This window comes from Xenopus laevis, chromosome 9_10L, assembly GCF_017654675.1.
Source record: "Xenopus laevis strain J_2021 chromosome 9_10L, Xenopus_laevis_v10.1, whole genome shotgun sequence".
Classification (NCBI taxonomy): domain Eukaryota; kingdom Metazoa; phylum Chordata; class Amphibia; order Anura; family Pipidae; genus Xenopus; species Xenopus laevis.
The window spans coordinates 32,508,516-32,531,294 of NC_054387.1; the positions used below are offsets into that span (position 1 = coordinate 32,508,516).

The 22,779-nt window shown below is 38.5% G+C and overlaps 1 protein-coding gene across 2 annotated transcripts in view; it reads left to right on the forward strand.

The window, feature by feature from the left end:
- The window catches only part of LOC108701012 (ankyrin repeat and fibronectin type-III domain-containing protein 1), a 412,491-nt gene that overhangs the window by 245,453 nt on the left and 144,259 nt on the right, over positions 1-22,779 (forward strand). For both annotated transcript variants that reach the window (XM_018235128.2, XM_041576478.1), the window contains exon 7: positions 19,525-19,719. In XM_018235128.2, the coding sequence (XP_018090617.1) occupies positions 19,525-19,719 (195 nt within the window). The remainder of the gene's footprint in view (positions 1-19,524; positions 19,720-22,779) is intronic.

Consider the following 22,779-nt stretch of genomic DNA (forward strand, 5'->3'; position numbering starts at 1 on the left):
CAAGACCATTGCCATTATTTGCTGAAACTACTATACTAGGAGCACCCTTTCACCATCTCCTTCTTTTTTAATCTTTACTTAAATCCAATTTGGGGTGCACATGTACAGTACAATGAAAAGCCAAACTTGGAAGGAAAAAGTTGGCCTTTCTCTCTATGTATGTGCACCAGGACCACAAAGAAAAATGAATACGATCACTACATGAGGCTTCTACAAAAGTACCCCAATTCAGTGCAGTTTCCAGCAGTCAGGATCACTGGTCCTGACTCCTCTCAATACCAAATAAACAAGGTTCCAGAATAACAGGGCTATATTTGCTATATTTTGTGTAGCAACTAAAAATGCTACCTTCTCATCATTCTCATAATAACATGCACAGTTTGGTCAAGGTTAAGTTACCCATTGCAGCAATGGGTAACTTAACCTTGACCAAACTTTGCATGTTATTTTATGATCCCCCACACTGAGTATTAAATGATCTCAATAACTTTTGAATTGGGTTTCTCAGGCATGGGAATACCATTGAATTGCTTCAATCAGCAAATAAAAAAACCATAGGCAAATTTGTTCTTTAACTTAAAAAATGTTCACTGTAATCTGAGATGAACGAGCCTCATGGAATACCTGGAACTGCAATTCAAGCATCTGAAAAATGACTTACTTGATTAATGAATGGGCCTTAAAGGGCAAGTCATCCCCAAAATAAAAATGTGCCTAAGAAAACATCATTCTAACCAACTTTCCAATATACATTTATTAAAAAAAATTCAGTGCTTTTAAAGTTTGCTAAACTCCTGTTTGTTGCTTTTAAACAATTTTGCAAACCGCTTAATTCCCCAGCTAAGTCAGGCTCTTACTAAGAGTTCAGGGTTCATTTATTATTATAGGGCAAAGTACGAAAAAAGATGCAAAGAACATTATATTATTATCTATATGTGGTGCTTATGCTTCTGAGGAAGTAGTTCTGGAGGCCACAAAAAGTGTCCTGTCTGATTCTTTTGAGATGTCTTTTTGAAGATTTGACATCTGATTTTCACCTATTACATTTTCTTGCCAATGGCGGGCTCTAAATATGTCTTACTGTCTTATAGTTGCTTTCAGAAATGGCATTTGTGTTCGAACACACAATACTGTATGAGTTAATGGAAAAGGAAAGGTAACATCACTGAGGGTGCCAAGTAGTTAGGCACCTCCCTGCAAGACAGTAACTAGGGGTATAGGGAGCTGCCTAGGGTCCAATTCCTTCCCCAAAATATACTCCACTCCTGTCCACCTTGGCTTACTCTTTAGCTTTAGCAAGATTATAGGGGGCGGCATTCCAAACGAACACATCGACATTGGCTCGAAAGCTCTAGGACTTCTCATGAGATACATGGTTTATTAAGTTTCCCATGTGCTAATTCCCAGTGCTTTCGGCCTGCATGTGAATGAATGAATGAAGGGTAGGGGGCAGGGGTGAAGAAAGGCAGTGGGGCTAGGGGAGCCCACTATGTAAATCCTGCCCTGCTTGGCTTGGCTGAAAGCACCTCTTGGCCCAGCACTGCCCCCAGTGATTTAAGTCACATATCTACTACCCTAGCCAAGGATACTCTTTGCTGAGTACCACACCACCATCTTTTTTGGTTCTCCCAGTTGTCATCTGCCTCAGTTCTATGAGAGTGAATGCATAGTACAGAAATCTCAGGAAAACGTCTATACTGTGCCCAAAACCAGCAGGCGATACCTCGGCAGCACAAAGCTCAGTAAAAAGTACCCTGGTCTGGTTCAGCTTAGGAGCAACAGCCTGGGATAGCAGGTAAGTGACTAGAATCGCTGCCAGGGGGATTTTACCTTTCCCTTCCCATTGCTATCAAAGTGCTAATTTTAAATTTAAACATAATATACTCAATGCATAGAGCCTACAAACAAACCCCAGAATAATTCAGATTGCTAAGTGTTTGTGTTCCCTTATAAGTGGGAAAGACTACAAGTGCAACCCTATGCTTGCATTTCTGGAACTTTACGCTATTATAATTAACGAACCATTTGCCTCTAAAGCCGCTTGCCAGTTGTAACAATTTATCATATAAACATTATTGACTTTGGCTTGTCCCATTAGAGGCCAGCTTACTGGTAATGATACATTTCCACACAGCGTAGCTAATTTATTAGTTTAGTGGCTAAAAAACAAGTCTAACTATTAGGCATGTGTTTAGAGGACTCCCCACATGTTTTTCATTATTCTGCATCTATTAATTTGTTGGGGAGGAGAAGACACTGATTTGTGCTTTGAAGCGCAAAATTCCTAACACGTCTGTTAAATCCTCAGTTAATAAATGTAGCAAGGACCAGTTTACTTCATTTCCTGATTCCAGCTTGCGTTGAGTTATTTTGGCTAGGTGCATTAAGTACGACACATTATTTCTTTTTTTTGGAAGATCGCAAGAGTTTGAAACCTCTGCATGCTTTCCTAAAACCGTCAATTTTGTAAAGGAAAAGCTGGTATGTGCTTATGTGGCTGTTTAAAGACTACAATTCCCAGCCTGCTGCCTGGGGCAGTAAGAAACATTCTATACCTGATTACATTTACAAATGTGCAAATTTACAGCCCTGCCACCACTACAGACTTTCCTTTAAAGGGATCCTGTCATCGGAAAACATGTTTTTTTCAAAACACACCAGTTAATAGTGCTACTCCAGCAGAATTCTGCACTGAAATCCATTTCTCAAAAGAGCAAACAGATTTTCTTATATTAAATTTTGAAATCTGACATGGGGCTAAACATTTTGTCAATTTCCCAGCTGCCCCTGGTCATGTGACTTGTGCCTGCACTTTAGGAGAGAAATGCTTTCTAGCAGGCTGCTTCTCAATGTAACTGAATGTGTCTCAGTGGGACATGGGTTTTTACTATTGAGTGTTGTTTTTAGATCTGCCAGGCAGCTGTTATCTTGTGTTAGGGAGCTGCTATCTGGTTACCTTCCCATTGTTCTGTTGTTAGGCTGCTGGGGGGGGGGGGGGTTGATATTACTTCAACTTGCAGTAAAGAGTGATTGAAGTTTCAATCTCAATTAAGGTATAGTCAGCTGGGCCAGACACACAGCCTTAAAAGCCCTGTCGACTAAAAGCTAACCAGTTCAGATAGTGTTAACGAGAGTCACTGGCTAAAACATAACTTTTAATAAATATATTAAAACCATAATGCACACCACCAAAAAACTAAATCAAAACAACAAGGCTCCCTTGTGACAGTAAGGAAGTCTGGGAGAAGTGTCCCTAAAACCATATTAAAAACCAGGCTATAGGTAGAACGGTGTATAGCACAATTGTAACTGTCTTAATTGACAGCGTGCTACTTGCAAGCAGTCAAAGTAATGGATGCCAGTCGCAATCCCAGAACCCTCCCTTTCAAAAAGTTCCCCAAGCCAATAATTCCTACCTAGCTACGTGGGGAGCAAGTGGGAGCTAATCGCCCACCGTCCACCTGGGCTTGTGGCATAGGTGGACGGTGGGCGATTAGCTCCCACTTGCTCCCCACGTAGCTAGGTAGGAATTATTGGCTTGGGGAACTTTTTGAAAGGGAGGGTTCTGGGATTGCGACTGGCATCCATTACTTTGACTGCTTGCAAGTAGCACGCTGTCAATTAAGACAGTTACAATTGTGCTATACACCGTTCTACCTATAGCCTGGTTTTTAATATGGTTTTAGGGACACTTCTCCCAGACTTCCTTACTGTCACAAGGGAGCCTTGTTGTTTTGATTTAGTTTTTTGGTGGTGTGCATTATGGTTTTAATATATTTATTAAAAGTTATGTTTTAGCCAGTGACTCTCGTTAACACTATCTGAACTGGTTAGCTTTTAGTCGACAGGGCTTTTAAGGCTGTGTGTCTGGCCCAGCTGACTATACCTTAATTGAGATTGATAGTATACGTTCTTCAATGAACTCTAACCTGCAGATAAACCCTACTTTGAAATAATTGATTCTCGCAGCAGGGTAGTATATATAGTGATTGAAGTTTATCAGAGCACAAGTCACATGACTTGGGGCAGCTGGGAAATTGACAAAATGTCTAGCCCCATGTCAGATTTCAAAATTGAATTTAAAAAAACCTGTTTGCTCTTTTGAGAAATGGATTTCAGTGCAGAATTCTGCTGGAGCAGCACTATTAACTGATTCATTTTGAAAAAAAAATTTTTTCCCATCACAGTATCCCTTTAAATTCTTGAAAAAATCCAATCCTGTATTATTAATAAAATGCATTATCAAGCCATCCCAACTAGTTATGGGCAAATTTGTCCTGTTTCGCTTCGTCAATTTTAACGCCCGCGACAATTTTGTCCAAATGCATTAGTCAATTGGCGTCTGAATAATTTTGATGCACGACAATTTTTATGGACGCGAATATTCTGACGTGCGTCTAAATTTTGATGCATCAAATTTTTTGCCGGCGAATTTTCGCCACAGTTTCATGGCGGCAAAACACGGAAATTCAGTGCCAATTCGTGCCTGCCAAATTTACACACAGTGGTTTGCATATTATGGGGATTGCAGTATACATAGGCTAATAGGAAATAACTATGTACATAGTGCTGTATTTAGGTCAGCGCTGTCCTAAGCATTGGACCTTAACCCATCACCATCCCTTGTCTAGTGATTGCACTAATTGCAGAAGAAAGGGTTTAAACTCTTCCTCTGTTTTGTCTCTGGATGTTGCCAAGAGTCTATTGGCAGGCTGGGGTAAACTTTTTCTTTTAATTAGTTTTCTATATAGGCAGGGGTTGCCCCCCTTAAGACGCCTCCCTCACTACTAGGCCCTTGGATGCCTAAAAGAATATGGTAGTGTATGTACATTAATAATATGTGGTCTAAAATCCCTTCAGTTGAGGACTGCATTAGACTTTTTGATGTGGTCCTTGATGGAGGGGTTCCACTAGGCCTGTGCCAATGTTCTGATCAGTTTGATTCGACCAAAATATGGAAAAAAAAGCTTTATATGTTAAACATTCTGTACAAATCTATAGCTAAGTATTAAATGTGATATCTATGTACATCAAGGATTATATAATCATAAAAGTGTAATTGAAAAGGGTGTCAAAAGGTTTACAATGCAAGTTCATTAAGCAAAAATCTGGCCTGTTTGGCTGGAGATGTGATACCATGCCATTGAGACTGAGGGGAAGATAGACAAGCCCATACTATACAAATTTGGTGGGCTCATTAATAAATACAGCTTACTGTACGGCAACAGCAGTTGTTGCTAGACTGGAGATCTTGGTTTCAGTTCCAGTGTTCACATTTGCAGACCTTAGAAAAGTCCCTTACTCCCATAAGTGACTTATGGTTGCTATGGGTTACTGCCTGGATGAAGTAACTCATAGCAAGTTCAACCATTAAGATGTCGGCTTTTACTTTGGTGACTAATAAACTATACTTACTGATTGGTTGGTAGACCTGAAACCAACTTTCATTACATAACCTCATATGTCTCCTAGTATGCAATATGGTTGGAGCACACAAAGATGTTTGCTAGAATGTCTAAAATCATCACAGAATTTGAGCTAATTGTAGATGTAATGCTAGTGGACTGTGTTAAGAAGAAAATAAATGCTGGCATATGAGGTAACTAACTGCAACTAACGTTTGATGCATAAATTATAAAATCATCACAACAAAAAGGTATTATTGCTCTGAAGGCGCCAGCTTTCCTGCTTTCAATGCATAAACTTGGCTTTTGGGCCGTCCATCATGGCAACAGGTTGAACGTGTAATGTTAGGCCAGTGTTGAAGTTAATCACATGGTATTTACCCCATTCAGTGGGGGTGCTTGCAATGCTTAAAGTTTGTTTGTACAATCAGAGCACTTCTGCTATCATTACGTTTAACCTGTTTATTGTGGTGAAGCCTTTCTATGAGTCTTCCTTTTGGAACGCAAACAACATCTCCGTGAGCCAGTAACATAATCGTTTGAGACGTGAAGAACAACACAAACCTGTAAACATCTGGGGATGTGAATGAATCAGAGCTAATCATTTGTTTTAAGATCATGATCACAGCATCCTTTTTCTTTTAAATGAGTTTAATGGCACTTGGCTGGGTCTCCAATCCTCCATCTGTTGTTAAATTACAAATGAAAGCTACAGTGATAGCCAGAGGTTTTCATTGAGAAAAAAAACCATCAACCTATAGAAGCCAAAGGTGATAAAGGTTAGTTTTTGACTAAATGTATAGAGAATTAAGTTGCTTTTACATAGTACATAGTTAAATCGGGTTGAATAAAGACAAAGTCCATCAAGTCCAACCCCTCCAAATGAAAACCCAGCATCCATACACACACCCCTCCCTACTTTCACACAAATTCTATATACCCATACCTATACTAACTATAGAGTTTAGTATCACAATAGCCTTTGATATTATGTCTGTCCAAAAAAATCATCCAAGGCATTCTGAAAGGATTGGATGAATCACCTGGAAGTGCATTCCACAACTTCACTGTCCTGACTGTGAAGTGTTGGCAAAGGTGGTTTTTATGATGATCACACAGGGAAAAAACTCAGCACAGCAACTTGGAAAAGGATTTATTGTGAATCACTCAGGGATAATACAGTGCACATTTAACAGTGTGAACGATCAAAATCAATATGGTGGAGACAAAAGAAAAACAACAGAGTGCATGAAGAACCCCCTACATTGCTTCAAATGAAAGTTCTTTTCTTCTAGTCTGAAGGGGTGGCCTCTGGTGCGGTGATTCACTTTATGAGTAAAAAGGTCCCCTGCTATTTGTCTATAATGTCCTCTAATGTACTTGTAAAGTGTAATCATGTCCCCTCGCAAGCGCCTTTTTTCCAGAGAAAACACCCCAACCTTGACAGTCTACCCTCACAATTTAAGTCTTCCATCCCTCTAACCAGTTCAGTTGCACTTAGTCTCTGCACTCTCTCCAGCTCATTTATATCCCTCTTAAGGACTGGAGTAGAAAACTGCACTGCATACTCCAGATGAGGTCTCACCAGGGACCTATACAGAGGCATAATTATGTTTTCATCCCTTGTGTTAATGTCCTTTTTTATGCAAGACTTTAGTAGCCACAGAATGACACTGCCCAGAATTAGACAACTTGTTATCTACAAAAACCCCTAGATCCTTCTCATTTAAGGAAACTCCCAACACACTGCCATTTAGTGTATAACTTGCATTTATATTATTTTTGCCAAAGTGCATAACCTTGCATTTATCAACATTGAACCTCATTTTCCAGTTTGCTGCCCAGTTTTCCAGTTTAGACAAATCACTCTGCAAAGTGGCAGCATCCTGCATGGAACCTATAGTTCTGCACAATTTAGTATCATCTGCAAAAATAGAAACAGTACTTTCAATGCCCACCTCCAGGTCATTAATAAACAAGTTGAAAAGCAAGGGACGTAGTACAGAGCCGTGCGGTACTCCACTAACAACATTAGTCCAATTAGAAAATGTTCCATTTACATTTGGGGGACAGCTAAAATCATGAATGCCTTGTAATGTATTAAAATATCTAAATATAAAAAGTACAAATTAAATTAATAAAATGCTGAACAATGGGCTAAAATATATGAAAACATCAAAAAACTAAAACAAATGTCTAATAGGATCAGAGCAGCTCCTATTGATTTCTATAAGATCCTCGACTGCTTTAACTTCCCATTTGAGTCCCAGTTATACTACTTTTTGTTTTGTAATGTGACTATACTATAGATCTCTGTATATAATATGTTACTTTAAGGGCCTAGTTGCTTAAAAGGTTAATTTAAAAGGCGAGTTGCTTAAGAAATATTCAACACCTTTAAAATAGAACTAAAGCTTAACTGAAGAAGTAGGCTATAAATGTTGTGCATTATGTTTTAGACTTTTGTACCAGCCCAAGGCAACCACGGCCCTTTAGCAGTAAAGATCTGTGTCTCCAAAGATGCCCCAGTAGCTCCCCATCTTCTTTTCTGCTCATTTACTGCACATGCTCAGTGCTGCTGACACTTACTGAGCTTAGGAAGCAACTCACAATATACAGTACACATAGACTATAAATGACATAATCTAAGGCCGATTAGTAATTAATACAGATAATTACATGGCAGCACAGAAACCAGTGCAACTAACATCAGAATTTAATAATTTGCCATGTAGCATCACTGTGTATTTACAGTCCAACCTAATTTTCTGCTTGATAATTTGCAATGACCCCTACGCTTAGCTTCTCAAGAGCCCACTGAGACCTGCTATTGAGAAGCTGAAACTTTAAGGTTATTATATAAAATTTGTCATTTTAAGCCATATTCATTTTTAGGGTTTAGTTCTCCTTTAAATGAATTGTTCATCATAAAAACAAAAACTGGGTAAGTAGATTATATATGCAAATAAAAAATGTTTGTTATATAGTTAGTTAGCCAAAAATGTAATGTATAAAGCTGGAGTGACTGGATGTGTAACATAATAGCCAGAACACTACTTCTTGCTTTTCAGCTCTCTTGGTTTCCACTGATTGGTTACCAGCCAGTAACCTATCAGTGACTTAAGGGGGGGCACATGGGTCATAACGGTTGTCTGAATCTGAGCTGAACGCTGAGGATTAATTGCAAACTCACTGAACAGATATGTCCCATGTGATCCCCCTTCAAGTCATTGACTAACTCAGAGTTAGAGAGCTGAAAAGCAGGAAGTAGTGTTCTGGCTATTATGTTAGACATCCAGTTACTCCAGCCTTTATACATTACATTTTTTTGGCTAACTAAATATATTAGAAATATTCTTTAATTTACACAGCCTATCTATTTACCCAGTTTTTATTTCAAAATCAAAATTTACACTCTAATAAACTCCATCATTTCTTCAATACCTGCTGCTTTGAAGAAGGCAACATACTATGTACATGATAAATAATAAATCTGAAATGGAAGAATAGTCACTTTTCATTTGAAAATGATTGTTTAATTACCACTTGCTGCAAAATTGTTTTTAATTTCAGAGATTCTGCAATGAAACAAAATGCCCCTTGGATAATAATAAATCATTTATTTCATTTAATCATTGCACTGGCTACTAGCAACACTTTAATTGGATACAATTCATTTAGAAGACCAAAGCAGAACAGATATCCCGCAAACTGATGCAAAAACTTATGGACTGACGTACCAGATTAGTAGATAAAGATCATTGGATTATCTTGAACATGTTGTGAAGTTTCACATTAAGAGGTTCCAAAGGTTTGGGCGATACAGAAATATTTCTTGAAGCTTTCAATAGTAATAGCGTACTCGCATTTCAGAAAATTATATTCTGTTTTGGGTAATGCTTAACCTTTACCTTGAAAACACAGAACAGTTAAGCCAAAGAAACAAAAAGCAGCCCGACTCCAAAATTGGTTTTAAACCCTGACGTTAAAGCATTTAAAGTTAAGAACAAAGGCAATATTGAGCCTTTCATTTCCTGTTTGGTGTTGAAAGAAAATATTGGGCAGGTTGGGGACAGATTTCCAAATTAAAATATATCCACCGACTAATTAATACAGAGGCCAATTTGTTTTTTTAGGGGATAAATCAGCAATCGGTGAAAGCAGCCCGAGATCTTGACTTTTACAAGTGATCAGCGGAGTGTTGTTTTATTAATGACCCAACATGTGACTCCTTTTTTTTTTTTTTTTTTTTTTTTACAAACACGGAGATTTGATACATTTCTGCTCTGAGTCTAAGGTACCTTTCATAGCTGCCACAATGCCACTCAAATGGCAATCTGTTATTCTAGGAATCGGTTTACCATCAATTATAGTCACCCTTGACAGGCACGGAGCTTAATTTCCATTGGAAATAAGAAAAAGATGTGAAGCAGTCACAGCCCGGTTTCTGGTATAATGCTGGGTACTAATGATTCAATGGAAGCCTTAATTCAAGAGTGCAGATAAAGACAGAAGTGATTCTGCGGTACAACAGGCCAAAGCTCATACATTCTGAATGCTCTTGTTGCTATTTCTGACTGCAATCAAAAGGACATTAATAATGACACACTAAAACTTACTGTTCTGTTAAATGATATCTTAGGACATTTACTAATAAAACTCTGTGGGTTTATTTATGAAGGCAAGGACTGTTGCTTAAAAGATATTCACAAAGTTTATTCTCCTTATACACATTTTGTGCAGGAAAATACTGACGGGGAATAAATAGAGGTATTTAAGGAAATGGGGCAAAATGATGATGGAACTTGCTTACAATCCGGGGAAATACTCCCACTGAAATGTATTAGAACATGAAGGGGCTGTAAAAATAAATACAATCTCAGAAACATAGATAGGGCTCACAGGGTTTGACTGTATTTGTTCTATATACTCATGGAGGCTCAACTTTGAGATCAGTAAGGATAAGATATGAGAAAACTATGGCTGATAGTGTAATGGTTTTATAGATATGTGTTCAGGGTTGGACTGGAGCATTGGGGGCCCGCTGGGGCTGCGATATTAAGGGCCCTACTGGCAGTCACTTGGGGCCCTCTCCCAACTTCTGAACTCCTGCCCCCCTGCTGTGTAGTGGCAGAAGATCTTTTTTTTAATGGACAGCCGGTCTAGTCCGACCATGTATGTGTTCACTAAGGGGAGTCTTGATCAAATGTTTCACCTAACGGGACTTTTCAGAATACTATGTAAACCACTGCCCAAGGCAGTACAGGCATGGGACCTCTGATCTAAAATGCTCTGGACCTCTGTTTTTTTTTGGATAAGGGATCTTTCTCCATAGCTTAAGTATAATATGAAATCACTTAAACATTAATCAAAATAGGATTTTTTGGCCTCCAATAAGCATTAATTATATCTTAGTTGGGGTCAAGGACAAGGTACTTAAAACGGAGTCTATGGGAGGTCACCTTCCTTTAATTCAAAGCTTTCAGAATAATGGTTTCTGGATAGCTGTTGCCATACATGTATTTCCCATTGTCTTAATAACTTTCCCACACACTTTAATGGAATTGGTCCATAATCCATTCCTTGTAACTCAACCAAAAAGCTCGAAATGAGGTTCTGTTCAGCAGATGGTGATAGGCGTGTATGCAAAGCTGATTTTCCCTGTTCCTTAAATCAACCAGAATTGGTATAATTTTCCCCCTCGATTAATAATACTATAAATTGAGTCAAGTTGGATTCAGAGTAACCAGTCTTTCCATGTTGGCGTCCTTGAAATGATGGGTTTGTAGACAACCGGACAGTCTAATCGGATGATCCAAATTAATTCAAAGAATCGAGGAATATTGTACTGAAGCCTAGATGCATAATTCTTTTTATTGAGCTAATTTGTAGTCTCTTACACAATATCCAACTTTTTTCACCCCTACCTCATTCATTTCAACAGTAGCTTCTTTGTCCATGAAGAGGATGAAACGCTTCACTTGGATTATTAAATGCAACAGTTTATGCCGCACAGCAATTTATTGTTTTCAAGAGACGGGGGGCAACAATAAGTTGGTTTGCCCCGTTCCACTATCTTACTGGATTTCCCTGCATCTAAAATTATACCAGTGCAGACACAATTTCACCAGTTGCTAAAGGTTAGCTCCTTTTCAATTAGGATATAATGAGACGTTTTGTGGGGCTGGAGGAGGCCGACTCCACCAATGGTGCTATTAATTTGAAGTTAGTTAAACGAACAACATTTAAGACATATGTCAATCTGAGAACTGCAGGAAACTGCACCTTCAGGCAGCTATTAGCGACTTTTCCAATGGAGAATTTAGTTTGATACACCAACTGTGAAAATTGGGTCCACAGCACTTACATTATCTCTTTTTCTTGCTCTCTTTTACCTGCCTCTGGGGATCTTGCCCAGTAGAACTATTTTCTAAATGGGTTCTTTTTATTTTTCTATTTATTTGTTTATTTTTCTGTAAAGGTTCACAACTTAGGGGTTTCTTCCCCCCCCTCTCTCTCTCTGGAGAAGTGTGACACTATTTAGAATCTATGATTGACTGCTGAGGCAACATTCATTAACCATGACAAATGTGACCAAAAACACAGCCACAAGTGTTCTAAACAGCAGTAAAAAATAAAGACTAAACACATTTTTCATTTACCTCATCTGTAAATAAATATAGTCTGAAGGGGGGCGGTAAGGTAATCATAAATTAGAATGTATTTCCTGCAATTAATGCAGACAGACAAAATTGAACAGAGAAAGGTTTATTGTTTCATTGATATTGCAAAATGCATCCCAAGGCTTTTCTCTTTGTTGTTCACACTCGGGTGTATTTAGCAGGAGACCCTTCATTGCCTCAAACTAGTCCATACAGTGTTAGAATTATTTCAGGATTTAGAGCATTGCTCCTTGTTACAGACCACCCAGCAAGAATATACTGTATTTGCAGTAGTAGTAGTAGTAGTAGTATGCTGACGTGATTTGTATTCACCACAAACTTTTTCCACTTAATTATTTGCCTGCCTGTTTTGATTTTTAGAGAGACTGCTTTTGGCAAAGCATATAACTGCAAGTGGTTATGGGGCACTGATCACTTTTCTCTAATACTTTGCTTTAAAACAATGGCTACTGTCTAGTCCTTCTAATAGGCTTAGCACTGAATGCAGGTGCTTACATTTAGGGGCATATTTATCACGCTGTGCAAAACAGTGAAGAAAAGTATCGCCCAAAACAACCAGTCAGATATTTGTTTTTCTTTTCTAACTTGATTGTGAATGTTGAGATCGCATTGCTGCTTGACTGCTATGAGCAACATATATGGATATAGAATATTTACACACAGGCTCTTTATCTTTTACAGGTCCAGGTCCTTTATACTTTACAGGTCTATGCCCTTTGTCTTGCACTCCAATATTAATACTATACTAAAGGGAATGCAGCATGTATCTGATGTCACTGTAGGAGTGCATATATATAATATTTTCTTTGGGGGCAGAAATACCATACCTGCTCTTTTTTTGGTATGACCTCTTCCAAAGAAACCATTCAGCTTTATGAGCTTTTTTGAATACCTTCTTAACTGCAAGACTGTATTTAGAGGGCCGGAGGTTGGGACAGCAAGCATTAAAGGGAAAGCCACTTTCCCCTATAAAATATACAAAATCAAAGAATGCAGCTCAATATGTTGCAATTAAAACCAGTTGGGTGCATGGGTGTGTGACATTTAGCAGTCACATAATGCAGATTTTTAATGTTTCTCGCAAGGTAGGTTTCAATTGGTTACACCCTGTCGGAATACATAATGGTACATTCCTTTTGTTTTGTTATATGTATACCTCCAAAAGGATCTGCACTCAAAGGACTTAAAAAAATAAAAAATGTTTTTATTTCAAGAGCTACAGACTGACGTTTTTGCCCAACCCTAGACCTTTCACAATATAAGCATAAGGCAAGGTGCTCTCTACTTGCAACCATGTAATTAGAAGAGCCTCCTTTGTGCATAATGTGGATCGACAATTAGTGATCGGCGAATACGTTTGCCAGGCATGGATTCATGGCAAATTTCTCCATTTCTCCGCCAGCCGAATACATTTCCAGATTCGCCCCTCACTATTGTCAATTACTTGTGTTCTTTTGCTCCAACTTTCTTGTCAATACAACTGCTTTCCCCCGTATTGTAGAAGCCCAATCAAGTTTATCATTATCATTTATTTGTATAGCACAAAATGGTGCTAAAGTAGATATTGAAAGATGATTTCTGCTACCTACACAAAAGTTAGTTTGGGCCCAATCTAAAATATGAGCCAGGGACAGAAAGACTGAATTAAAATTCCAGGCCTTGTATTGAGCAGATAACATTTAATATATTTAAGTGTTAAATATCCAACAGAGCACCAGCCCATTCTAAACTGGATTATGGATGGGGTAATTGTTCACATTAGATCAGAAGTTCAGTGTCTTTCTCTATAATTGTTTGGAATATGGCGTGCGGAATATATTGGTATCTTTAAGATAACCTTGTTTTTTCCCAGGTATCTAGCACTCAGTTAATTCAATGATTAAGGCTTCAATAGTATTTGCTGGTTCTGGGTATACTGGGTCTGCAATATCCTTGATGCAAAGGAGTTTATGTGGCAGCTTTCTGGGATCCAGGTAAAACAAAGTATCCTGCTTCCCCCCCCCCTCCTACACATATTCATATTACCACCAAGAACAGTGTCTGCTATGGTGTAACAGAGGTATTGGGAATATGAGTGGGGCAGCAACGGGAACGCGCTGGGACCCCGAGGATGATCTATGTACATTTAGCTGCCACATCCCTTCACCTTGATTTATAACATATGCCACACATCCCAACAGTCACACTACAGTATATTCATTATTAAAAGAATTATAACTTCCTTTAATGAGATCATGGTCAGACTGTTTTTATGGGAAGCCTGGGGTGGCCACCATGCAGGTCTTGTATTCATGGTGTTTTAATATATCATAATGTATTAATAAGTATTAAAAATGAATTGAGGCTGTGCTTGCAGGTTCCAGTGCCCCATACACCACCATAGCAAATTTAAATTGAACTGAGAAAAATCCTCAAGGTTGTCAATTTACTGAACTGATTGCTGCTAGTTGGATCTTTGGTTTCTCTCCCTCTACTATTTAAACATATTTAATATAATTGGAGTTTTAGCAAGTCAGGTTGCCCTCTTGCCAACTTGACATACTTTGTATTTTTTTTTCGAAACTTCAGCCATCTTGCTGCATCTGAAAAAGAATGCTGAAATCATTAATTTGAAGTACATCTGCTAAAGAAAATCATACTGAAGTATTTAGGAAATTAAACATGTTCCATGCTTCCAGCATTAGTAATCTGCAGCCGTTCCATTGGTTATCTGGATGTTATTTCAAAGGAAAATCCTGACCAATACAGATTTCAACAAGAGCTTAGAGTGCAAAGGACTTCAGAATGTTTTCTGAATATAATCTCTGCTGTGAAAAGTCATTTTCAACCTTTTCACTCGAGTGTCCTTGAAAATTGAACAAAACTCAAAGCAACTGCAATGTTCTTATTTGCAATTTTTGCTTAGTGTTTGATAAGTGACTTCTAACAACAGAGTTGTATTATGGACTAGGCCAAACATTTTCTATGGACAAATATAAACATTACATTAGGTTTGGCATTTATTTTTCCCATCAGAAAGATAAATCCAGATTCTTCAAAAATAATGTAAAGGAGAAAACTGAGAAGTTAAGTAATTTTCCCTGGAATCACCACATCTGGACCACCATGAAATACTCAAACACATTTTTTGCACCTTGTCCCAATGCCATTAGCAGCCTGAGATACCCTTCTTTTTTTTGTTGGTGTTGCCTGTACTTGCATACAGTATATAGGTTAGGAAGGTGTTACCTGGCCCTTAATTTGTACAATGCTAATCATTCAGCCAGGGGACACAAATCACTTGGGGGAGTTCTGCACTTACCTGACTTATGATGCCTGACAGTGCCACACAGAAGCAGTCATGTGCAAGGGTAGGAATTTTGCTTCACTCCTGTACTTGCACCTAGCAATTTGTAAATGAACCTTAAACTCTACCTGATATACTTTACATATGTTGCAACACAGATACGTCAGGACCAGAAAGTGTGGACTAAAGAGAGGATTCTGGGAAAGTGGAACAGAATTAAAAAATTAGATGCCAAATAGATCTGGCAGACAGCTTAGTCTCAGACAAGGGAAAAACGTAAGTAATCAGGAATAGGTCAAAGCCAATAAAATATAAATTTAAAATAAATCAGGAGCAAAGATTAGAATATAAGACAATCACTCAGCCAAGGCAATGCCTTTAAAATTTGTCTTGCACCAAAACTCATCATCCACAATGTGTTCATTTCTTAATGTTGCCCTAGAAGAGAGGGTCATGTGCCTCCTACTGCAGCCATTTAGAGGAGGCACAGACTGAATTTCATTTAGTGGATTAGAATGTAGGAGGAATTTGGAATCCATTTACAAATGCAGTGCATGGAGCAAAGTGTTATTTTTTACCCACATCATAATTTCCCCAGAATTCCAGTGGAGTGGGAGCAATGATCCACTAGTAGGCACATTCATTGGCGACCAATGTTTTCAGATTGGGAATGCTGCAATTAATAATGGCATTAGAAAGTGATTTGTTTGGTGAAAGCGCCTATTGACACTACCTGCTGATGGAACCATGAACTACTGCCATGTTCAGGCTCCAGTGAGCCAAGCTGAGCACTAATTATCAGAGCAGGCTGAATGGATGCTTTACTGTGCCCAACATTTTTGATATTGGAAGGAGCATATTTGGGTGCAGGTTAGAGTCCTGCACTGGGTCGGGTACCTGCGGAATACCGGCAAAGTGGTCAGATTTCGGGCAAACAATTCCTGCTTCCCTGGCCTTGCGGGCAGTCCATGGGTAACCTGGCTGGGTACCAGACAAAGCTGTGAACTTGAGCCCTCCTATCCTCCCCTGTAGTTGTGGTAATTTTTTGCTATTTCAGTGTGGATTCGGCACCAGGGTGACGTTACTTTTGGTCCAAAGTGACGTAATTTCCGGTCCAAAGGGACATCCCTTCTTGTCATGCGTGTCCCTGGGTATTGGAAATTCTTATATTGATATTAAATACTCCCAATGATTGAGAAAAGACCAATACATCTGGGACTAGGTTAGCAGTGCGGGTCTCAGAGTTGAATGTTCCTGCCGCACTTTGTCTGTATTTGTATATTATTGAAATGTAATTTTATTGTGTATATTATAGAGAAGGTTAGTGTCATTTGTAAGCAAATAAGTGCTTATTACTTGGAATTTCTTTTGTGGCTAACTAGATGGGAAACATAAGAGCAAGGTGATCATTGGCAGCAAGGTCATCAGGAGAAAGGCCTGGCAGCAGGGTAGTTGAGGGTATATACTGTAAATACAGGCAGGAAAGAAGATTTTCTAGTGTAGGTATAGGGGGAATTGTTATGAGCAAATTCTGTCCACAAGAAAAAAACTTGAACATTCTTCCTGAGATGCAGAATTATAGCACCTACTGGTTGACCAGTATTGCAGTTCCATTTGACTAAAGAGAACTGAAGCTTGATTCATGAAGTTTTAAGTGATCTCTTATAGTTGGAAACACACCAAGACCTGTTGCCTGAAACAAGGGGCATGCTATGTATACAAATAATATGTTGGGTATCAAGGCAGAGTATGACAGCAGATGGGAGCTTAATAAAATATACCATCTTATTAAAGCTATGAATGATCACCAAAACCACTATTTTTGGAAGGTGCTAAATCCATGGATGACATCCACACAGCATATCATTCAACTGTCCTCTCATTCAGTACACATGGAAGGAATGAATAAAATAATTGAACATTTTTGAGTTTTACAATTGTTCTTCATATGGGCAGTCTAAAAATTGCTTTGTCTCCTCAGTTGAAACATTGGACTAGTTAGCACCTGTTAAAGCTTCAGTCCCCATTAATTATCAGCATGGCCTGTGAAATAGGACCTTGTTTAATGAAACCAAATGAATATCCCTGCCTCCTGGAATTTTTCTCAAAGCTTTTGTCTTTCCCTTGTCTTCATTCTGCCCCTTTGTTTCACCCCAATTTTTTCCAGAACCTTTCTTTTCCAGAAAATGCCTAATAGCCTAAAATAATAAAGGTAATTAGTATTCTAGGCTAAAGTTTTTTTCTTGCATCTTTCTTAATTCTGACCCTGCTTTTCACCCCAGATTTTTTTCCAGAACCTTTCCTAACCTCCTAATAGCCTACAATGATAAATGTAATAAATATCCCTTGCACCTGATTTACAAAATAATAACATAAAAACAAAACATAAGAATGCTAGTGGTCCATTGGTGACATGGGCAAAATATGGTGAATCCTTTGAATACATTTTAGAATGCAATTTTAGATCAACTCCTCAATCTCTAGCTAATAGTTATACTAGCTAAAGCAATACAGGTGTTAGGCCTCCTTTAACAAATTGGTATCAACAGTATGCCATAGAAAATGGTGCCCCATATTTAATAAAAATGGATTTGGGCTTTCTTATGACCTTTATTAAGTATATTAAATCTATGCCCTGTTCAGTATTATCTATAAAATGAGTCATGACAACAAAAGCAGCCATCAACTTTGCATGTCAAGAACAGCAATGTGAAGCAAAGTGTATATAAATTGCTTTAAATCAAATATTTTTTATGCATGTTCATAATCTTCTAAAACCACAAAACATATTTTTTATAGTTAGTTTGCACATTCTTCTGGCACGACACTATTTGGCAGCTCTGTAATCAGCCTTTTAAAAGTAATTATAGCTTATACTCAAAATTGCTCTCTCCCTAATTTCTCTGCACGGAATGTACCATTATGTATTCCGACAGGGTGTAACCAATTGAAACCTACCTTGCGAGAAACATTAAAAATCTGCATTATGTGACTGCTAAATGTCACCTAATTTAAGGGTGAGATTTAGGGCTATGTGTTATTTTATGAGCCAATGAGGCTTTCTTGAACTGTGGAATACCTACTTTTATATATCTGCAGGGATCAGGGAATTAGAGGGCCATTTAAAAATGAGTAGCTCTCTTTGCTTTCTCTTTCATTTCCTATCACTGGGTAAACCTAAATTGCATTTTAAAACTGCTGTGGCTGTACACTAAGAGGTTTATTTATTAACGTTCGTGTTGTGTTTTCCACGAAAAGTTTTCGAGGTGTTTTTTTTTTTTTGGTCAAAAAAAAAAAAACACTCAAAGTATTCTAGATTTATTATACCCCTACCCTGGAAATCACTTGAATCTGAAAATGCACTAAAACCTGTCGAGGTCATGTAGAAGTCAATGGCAGAGGTCCCTTGAACCATTTGAAGATGGTAATATCCTGCATGATTATAGAGGTTTTTTATTTTGGAGGGTTTTGTCATTTGAGTTTTTCGCCCTGGAAAACGTATTTAATTTGAGTTTTCGGGTTTCACAGAATCAAGTTTTTTCCATTCCAGTTTCTTCATAAATAAGATACAATATGAGTTGTGAGCTCAATCAAGTTCATTATAGGTATAAAGAACTCTAACATTCGACCTTTGATAAATAACCCCTTAAAGCTTGGCTAGGCAAATCCAAGGGGTATAAAACTGTGGTTCGGTAATGGCAAATACCAACAAGTACTCTGATAAGTTCTCTGAGTAAATTAAAGTAATGGCTCTGCATGAAGAGGTCCAGATCCATACATACAATCTCTTAAGAAGTGATGGGCGAATTTGGCCCATTTCGCCTCGCATTTCCCGAATTTCTCGCAAAATTCGTGAAACTAGTGAAAAATTAGCGAAACCGATTTTGATGCAAATTTATTCACCCACGGCAAAACATGCAAATTTGCGAATTCGCACCAGGCGAAGAAATTCGCCCATCACTACTCTTAAGTAGTAGGATTGATAGATAGGAGTGTATGTGGGGAAGAGGTCCTTGGTGATGTGACCTGATATCTCTCAACTGCCCTGGTTACCAGAGCAGACAACAGGAACAGCAAGACCAAACCATTCTATACCTATCTAGATATGTAACTGCTATCCACTTATATTTTTCTTTTTTTTTTGTTGTAGTTATCAGCATGGAAAGCAGATCCATGCACCTGACTACTTTGGTTGAAGAAGCCCAGCAAAGAATGAGTGAGCTGTCTGCAAAAATACAGAATGAAGGCTTGGGAGGTGACAGCACTGACAAGGAGAAACAACTCAAGTCTTGGGAGTGGAGATTTCGTCTTTACAAGCGCATGAAGACAGGCTATGAGCATGCAAGTAGGTGCCCTTCATTAAATGGGTTATAAATCCTGCTGCTCTGCACTGCTCAACTAAAACTTTAATCCGTTGTTGCTGGACTACAAATCCCAGAATTATGTAACATATAATGAAGGATGAGGCATGCTGGGAGCTGTAGTCCAGCAACAGCAGGGTTGTATTTTTAAAGCAATATTGCACAATATACTTTTTCCAAAACATTTTCCCAAATAGCCTCAGCCAGGGACTGCTTTAAAGGACAATTCAACCATAAAGTAAAAAAACCTTACCCCCTGCCCTGCATAGACCCCCCCTCCCTCCCCCCCAGCCTAGCTGCTGCCCCTGGCAAATGCCCCTAACTCATTACTTACCCCTTGGTGCAGATTCTGTCCAGCGGAGTTTACGGCAGCCATTTTCTGGCTCTCCCGTCATCTTCCGAATGAGAGCGGCGCTTCAGCAATTTCCGTGACTTTTGGCACATGAGCAGTTGTTGTAAAATGGATAATTGCTCCAACTGTGCATGCGCCAATACGGCACTTCCCAAAGATTACCGAAGAGCAGAAGATAGCTGCCGTGAACTCCTCTGGATAGAATCTTCCCGAGAGGTGAGTAAAGAATTAGGAGCATTTGCCCGGGGAGGATGAGGGAGGGGAGTCTATGTAGGGTAGGGTTTTTTTACTTTAGGGTTAAGCTCTCCTTTAGAATTAAAAAAAAAAATACTCCAATGAGAATCCCAAATGTGTAATTCTGGTTCCATGTTCTTTGCTTCTGCAATTGGAGTTGCCAGCGTCCACCGCCCAGGACGAAACTCTGCATTTCAGTAAATTTGCAGTGTCTCCATGAATTTTCACCTGGCGAAGTGTGGCAATGTGTGTGAAGCTGCCGCTGACGACTTTTCACCCTTGAGTAAATCTGCCGTTACCGTACTCCAAGTAGAGAATTAACAACCATCCTCTCACCCGTGCTCTATTTCTGTATTTCTGTATTTGAGTTGTCTTTTAACTATATATTGTTTTAAATTATTCTGCACATTTAGGGAGCTTAGGTAGAATGACATTTCAAAACACTGTAATAAGTATAGTGACAATAACAATAAAGTTTCTTGGATTCTTCTTCTTTCCTTAATCTCCATGTTTGCTTCCAGTGTTATATAATGAAGAAACAAAAATGACATAATTTTCTCTATTTTAAAGATAAGAGCAAGATGTCTGACATGCTGCTGGGATTCATCATTCTTATTTGTCAGTTCGTTTGCATTTATTTTGACGTTTTTGAACAGTAGAATTGGTGAATTTTCTTGCATCTAGAATTACGTTTTTCTGCAACTTTTATAGAAAACTAGGGGTTGCTGTGGGGGGGGGGGGTGTTATGGCTGGGTTTACATGCCCTTTAAGCTACACAAGGAACCCCCCGCCCCCAAAGACGTTTTATGATAAAATGTAATGAATTTGAAGTTGCATTCCAAGAGGTTTTCATGGCCCACAGCATGGATCTGGCTGTGTGTGTGTGATATATGGTAATTGCATGAAAATGCTGGAATATTGCAGTAGGAGTATGCAGCCCATTTCCTTCCAGATGTTGTAAACTAGAGAAATGTCTTCTCTTACATAATAAGTATGGGTTCCTGTGGTTTACAGTATCTACAATATAACTTTGTATAACAAAATGTGCCATCACTGCAGCTTTCAGACTATTTTAAATCTCTATAGTGCAGGTGCATTCTGTATAAAAAAAATTATGTATGGAGATATGTTTTAAGACATAATTGGTTTGTATTCATTCTGTTTTTGTAAGAGCAACTGAAAGTGTATTTAACCTGTATGCCCACCCAATTCAGCATTCACAGGTCTTAAAGAAAAAAATAATGGGGCTCATTTATCAACACTGGGCAGAATTGTTACCTATAGCACCAATCAGTCACTTTTTAAAGCCAGCTGCAAGTAGAACAATGAATGCAGCAATTTGATTGGTTGCTATGGGTTACTCCCCATGGGCAGATTTGCCCAGTGTTTATAAATAACCCATTAATGTCTTTTTAATGTGGGCATAAAAAAACTGACACTTCGGCTGGAAAAAAAAAAGGCTCCAGCTGTGTTCCAGCTGAAACGTCAGTTTTTTTTGTGCCCACATTAAAAGACATTATTTTTTTCTTTAAGACCTGTGAGTGCTTCTTTTAAGGATTACACTTATACGCATATTTGAAGATTGCACCCAGGCATGGTCATGAAACTCCTCGGTAACGTGAGGGGAGACTTTATTCCCTATATATTTTACTTTTTTACCCACAATACTGCACTCAGCTGGACATTAACAATTACCGATATGGGATCCCTTCTCCTGGAACCATTTATCCAGAATGCTTCAAATTATGGAAAAAAATCTATACTAGAGTGAAATTTAAGCAAATAATTCCTTTTTTTTAAAAAAATTCTTTGTAGTAATAAAATGGTTCCTTGTAATTAATGGTAGCTAAGCTACATGAATTGATATAGGTGGTTAAACAATCCTATTAGATTCAGGTCCGGATTCGTGGAGAGGCCACAAAGGCCCGGGCCTAGGGTGGCAGTATTTTAGGGGCGGCATGCTGTCCATCCACAATCTAAGGAGCACTGCAGACTCGTAGTCCAGTACGTGTAATCCCCAGTGCTCTGCTGCTAGGACCCAGTGGCCAAGGGGAAATCTGGGCCTGATTTGGTTAATTTAATGTTTAAATGATTCTTAGCAGGCTTAATGTATGGAGATATAAATTACATAAAGACCCCCTTATCCAGAAAACCCAGGTCCTGAGAATTCTGGATAATAGATTCCATACTATTACCCATTACAGGGAACATCCATGGGGAAAGAGAAGTCAAATTTTCCACAGGAGCAATAAAACTGCAGTATGAGTGGAGGAAAGCCTAATACTTTACATTGTTGCAGTAAACAAAAAGAAAATAAAGCCAAAAACAAATATGGTGGTCTCTCACAAAGCCACAAATCTAACAAGTAGCTGTGTTAAAATCATCTTTATTATCTCTGCATGAGTACAGAATGCTAAAATAAATCTCCACGTTGAATCATCCGATAGATGAGGCATTA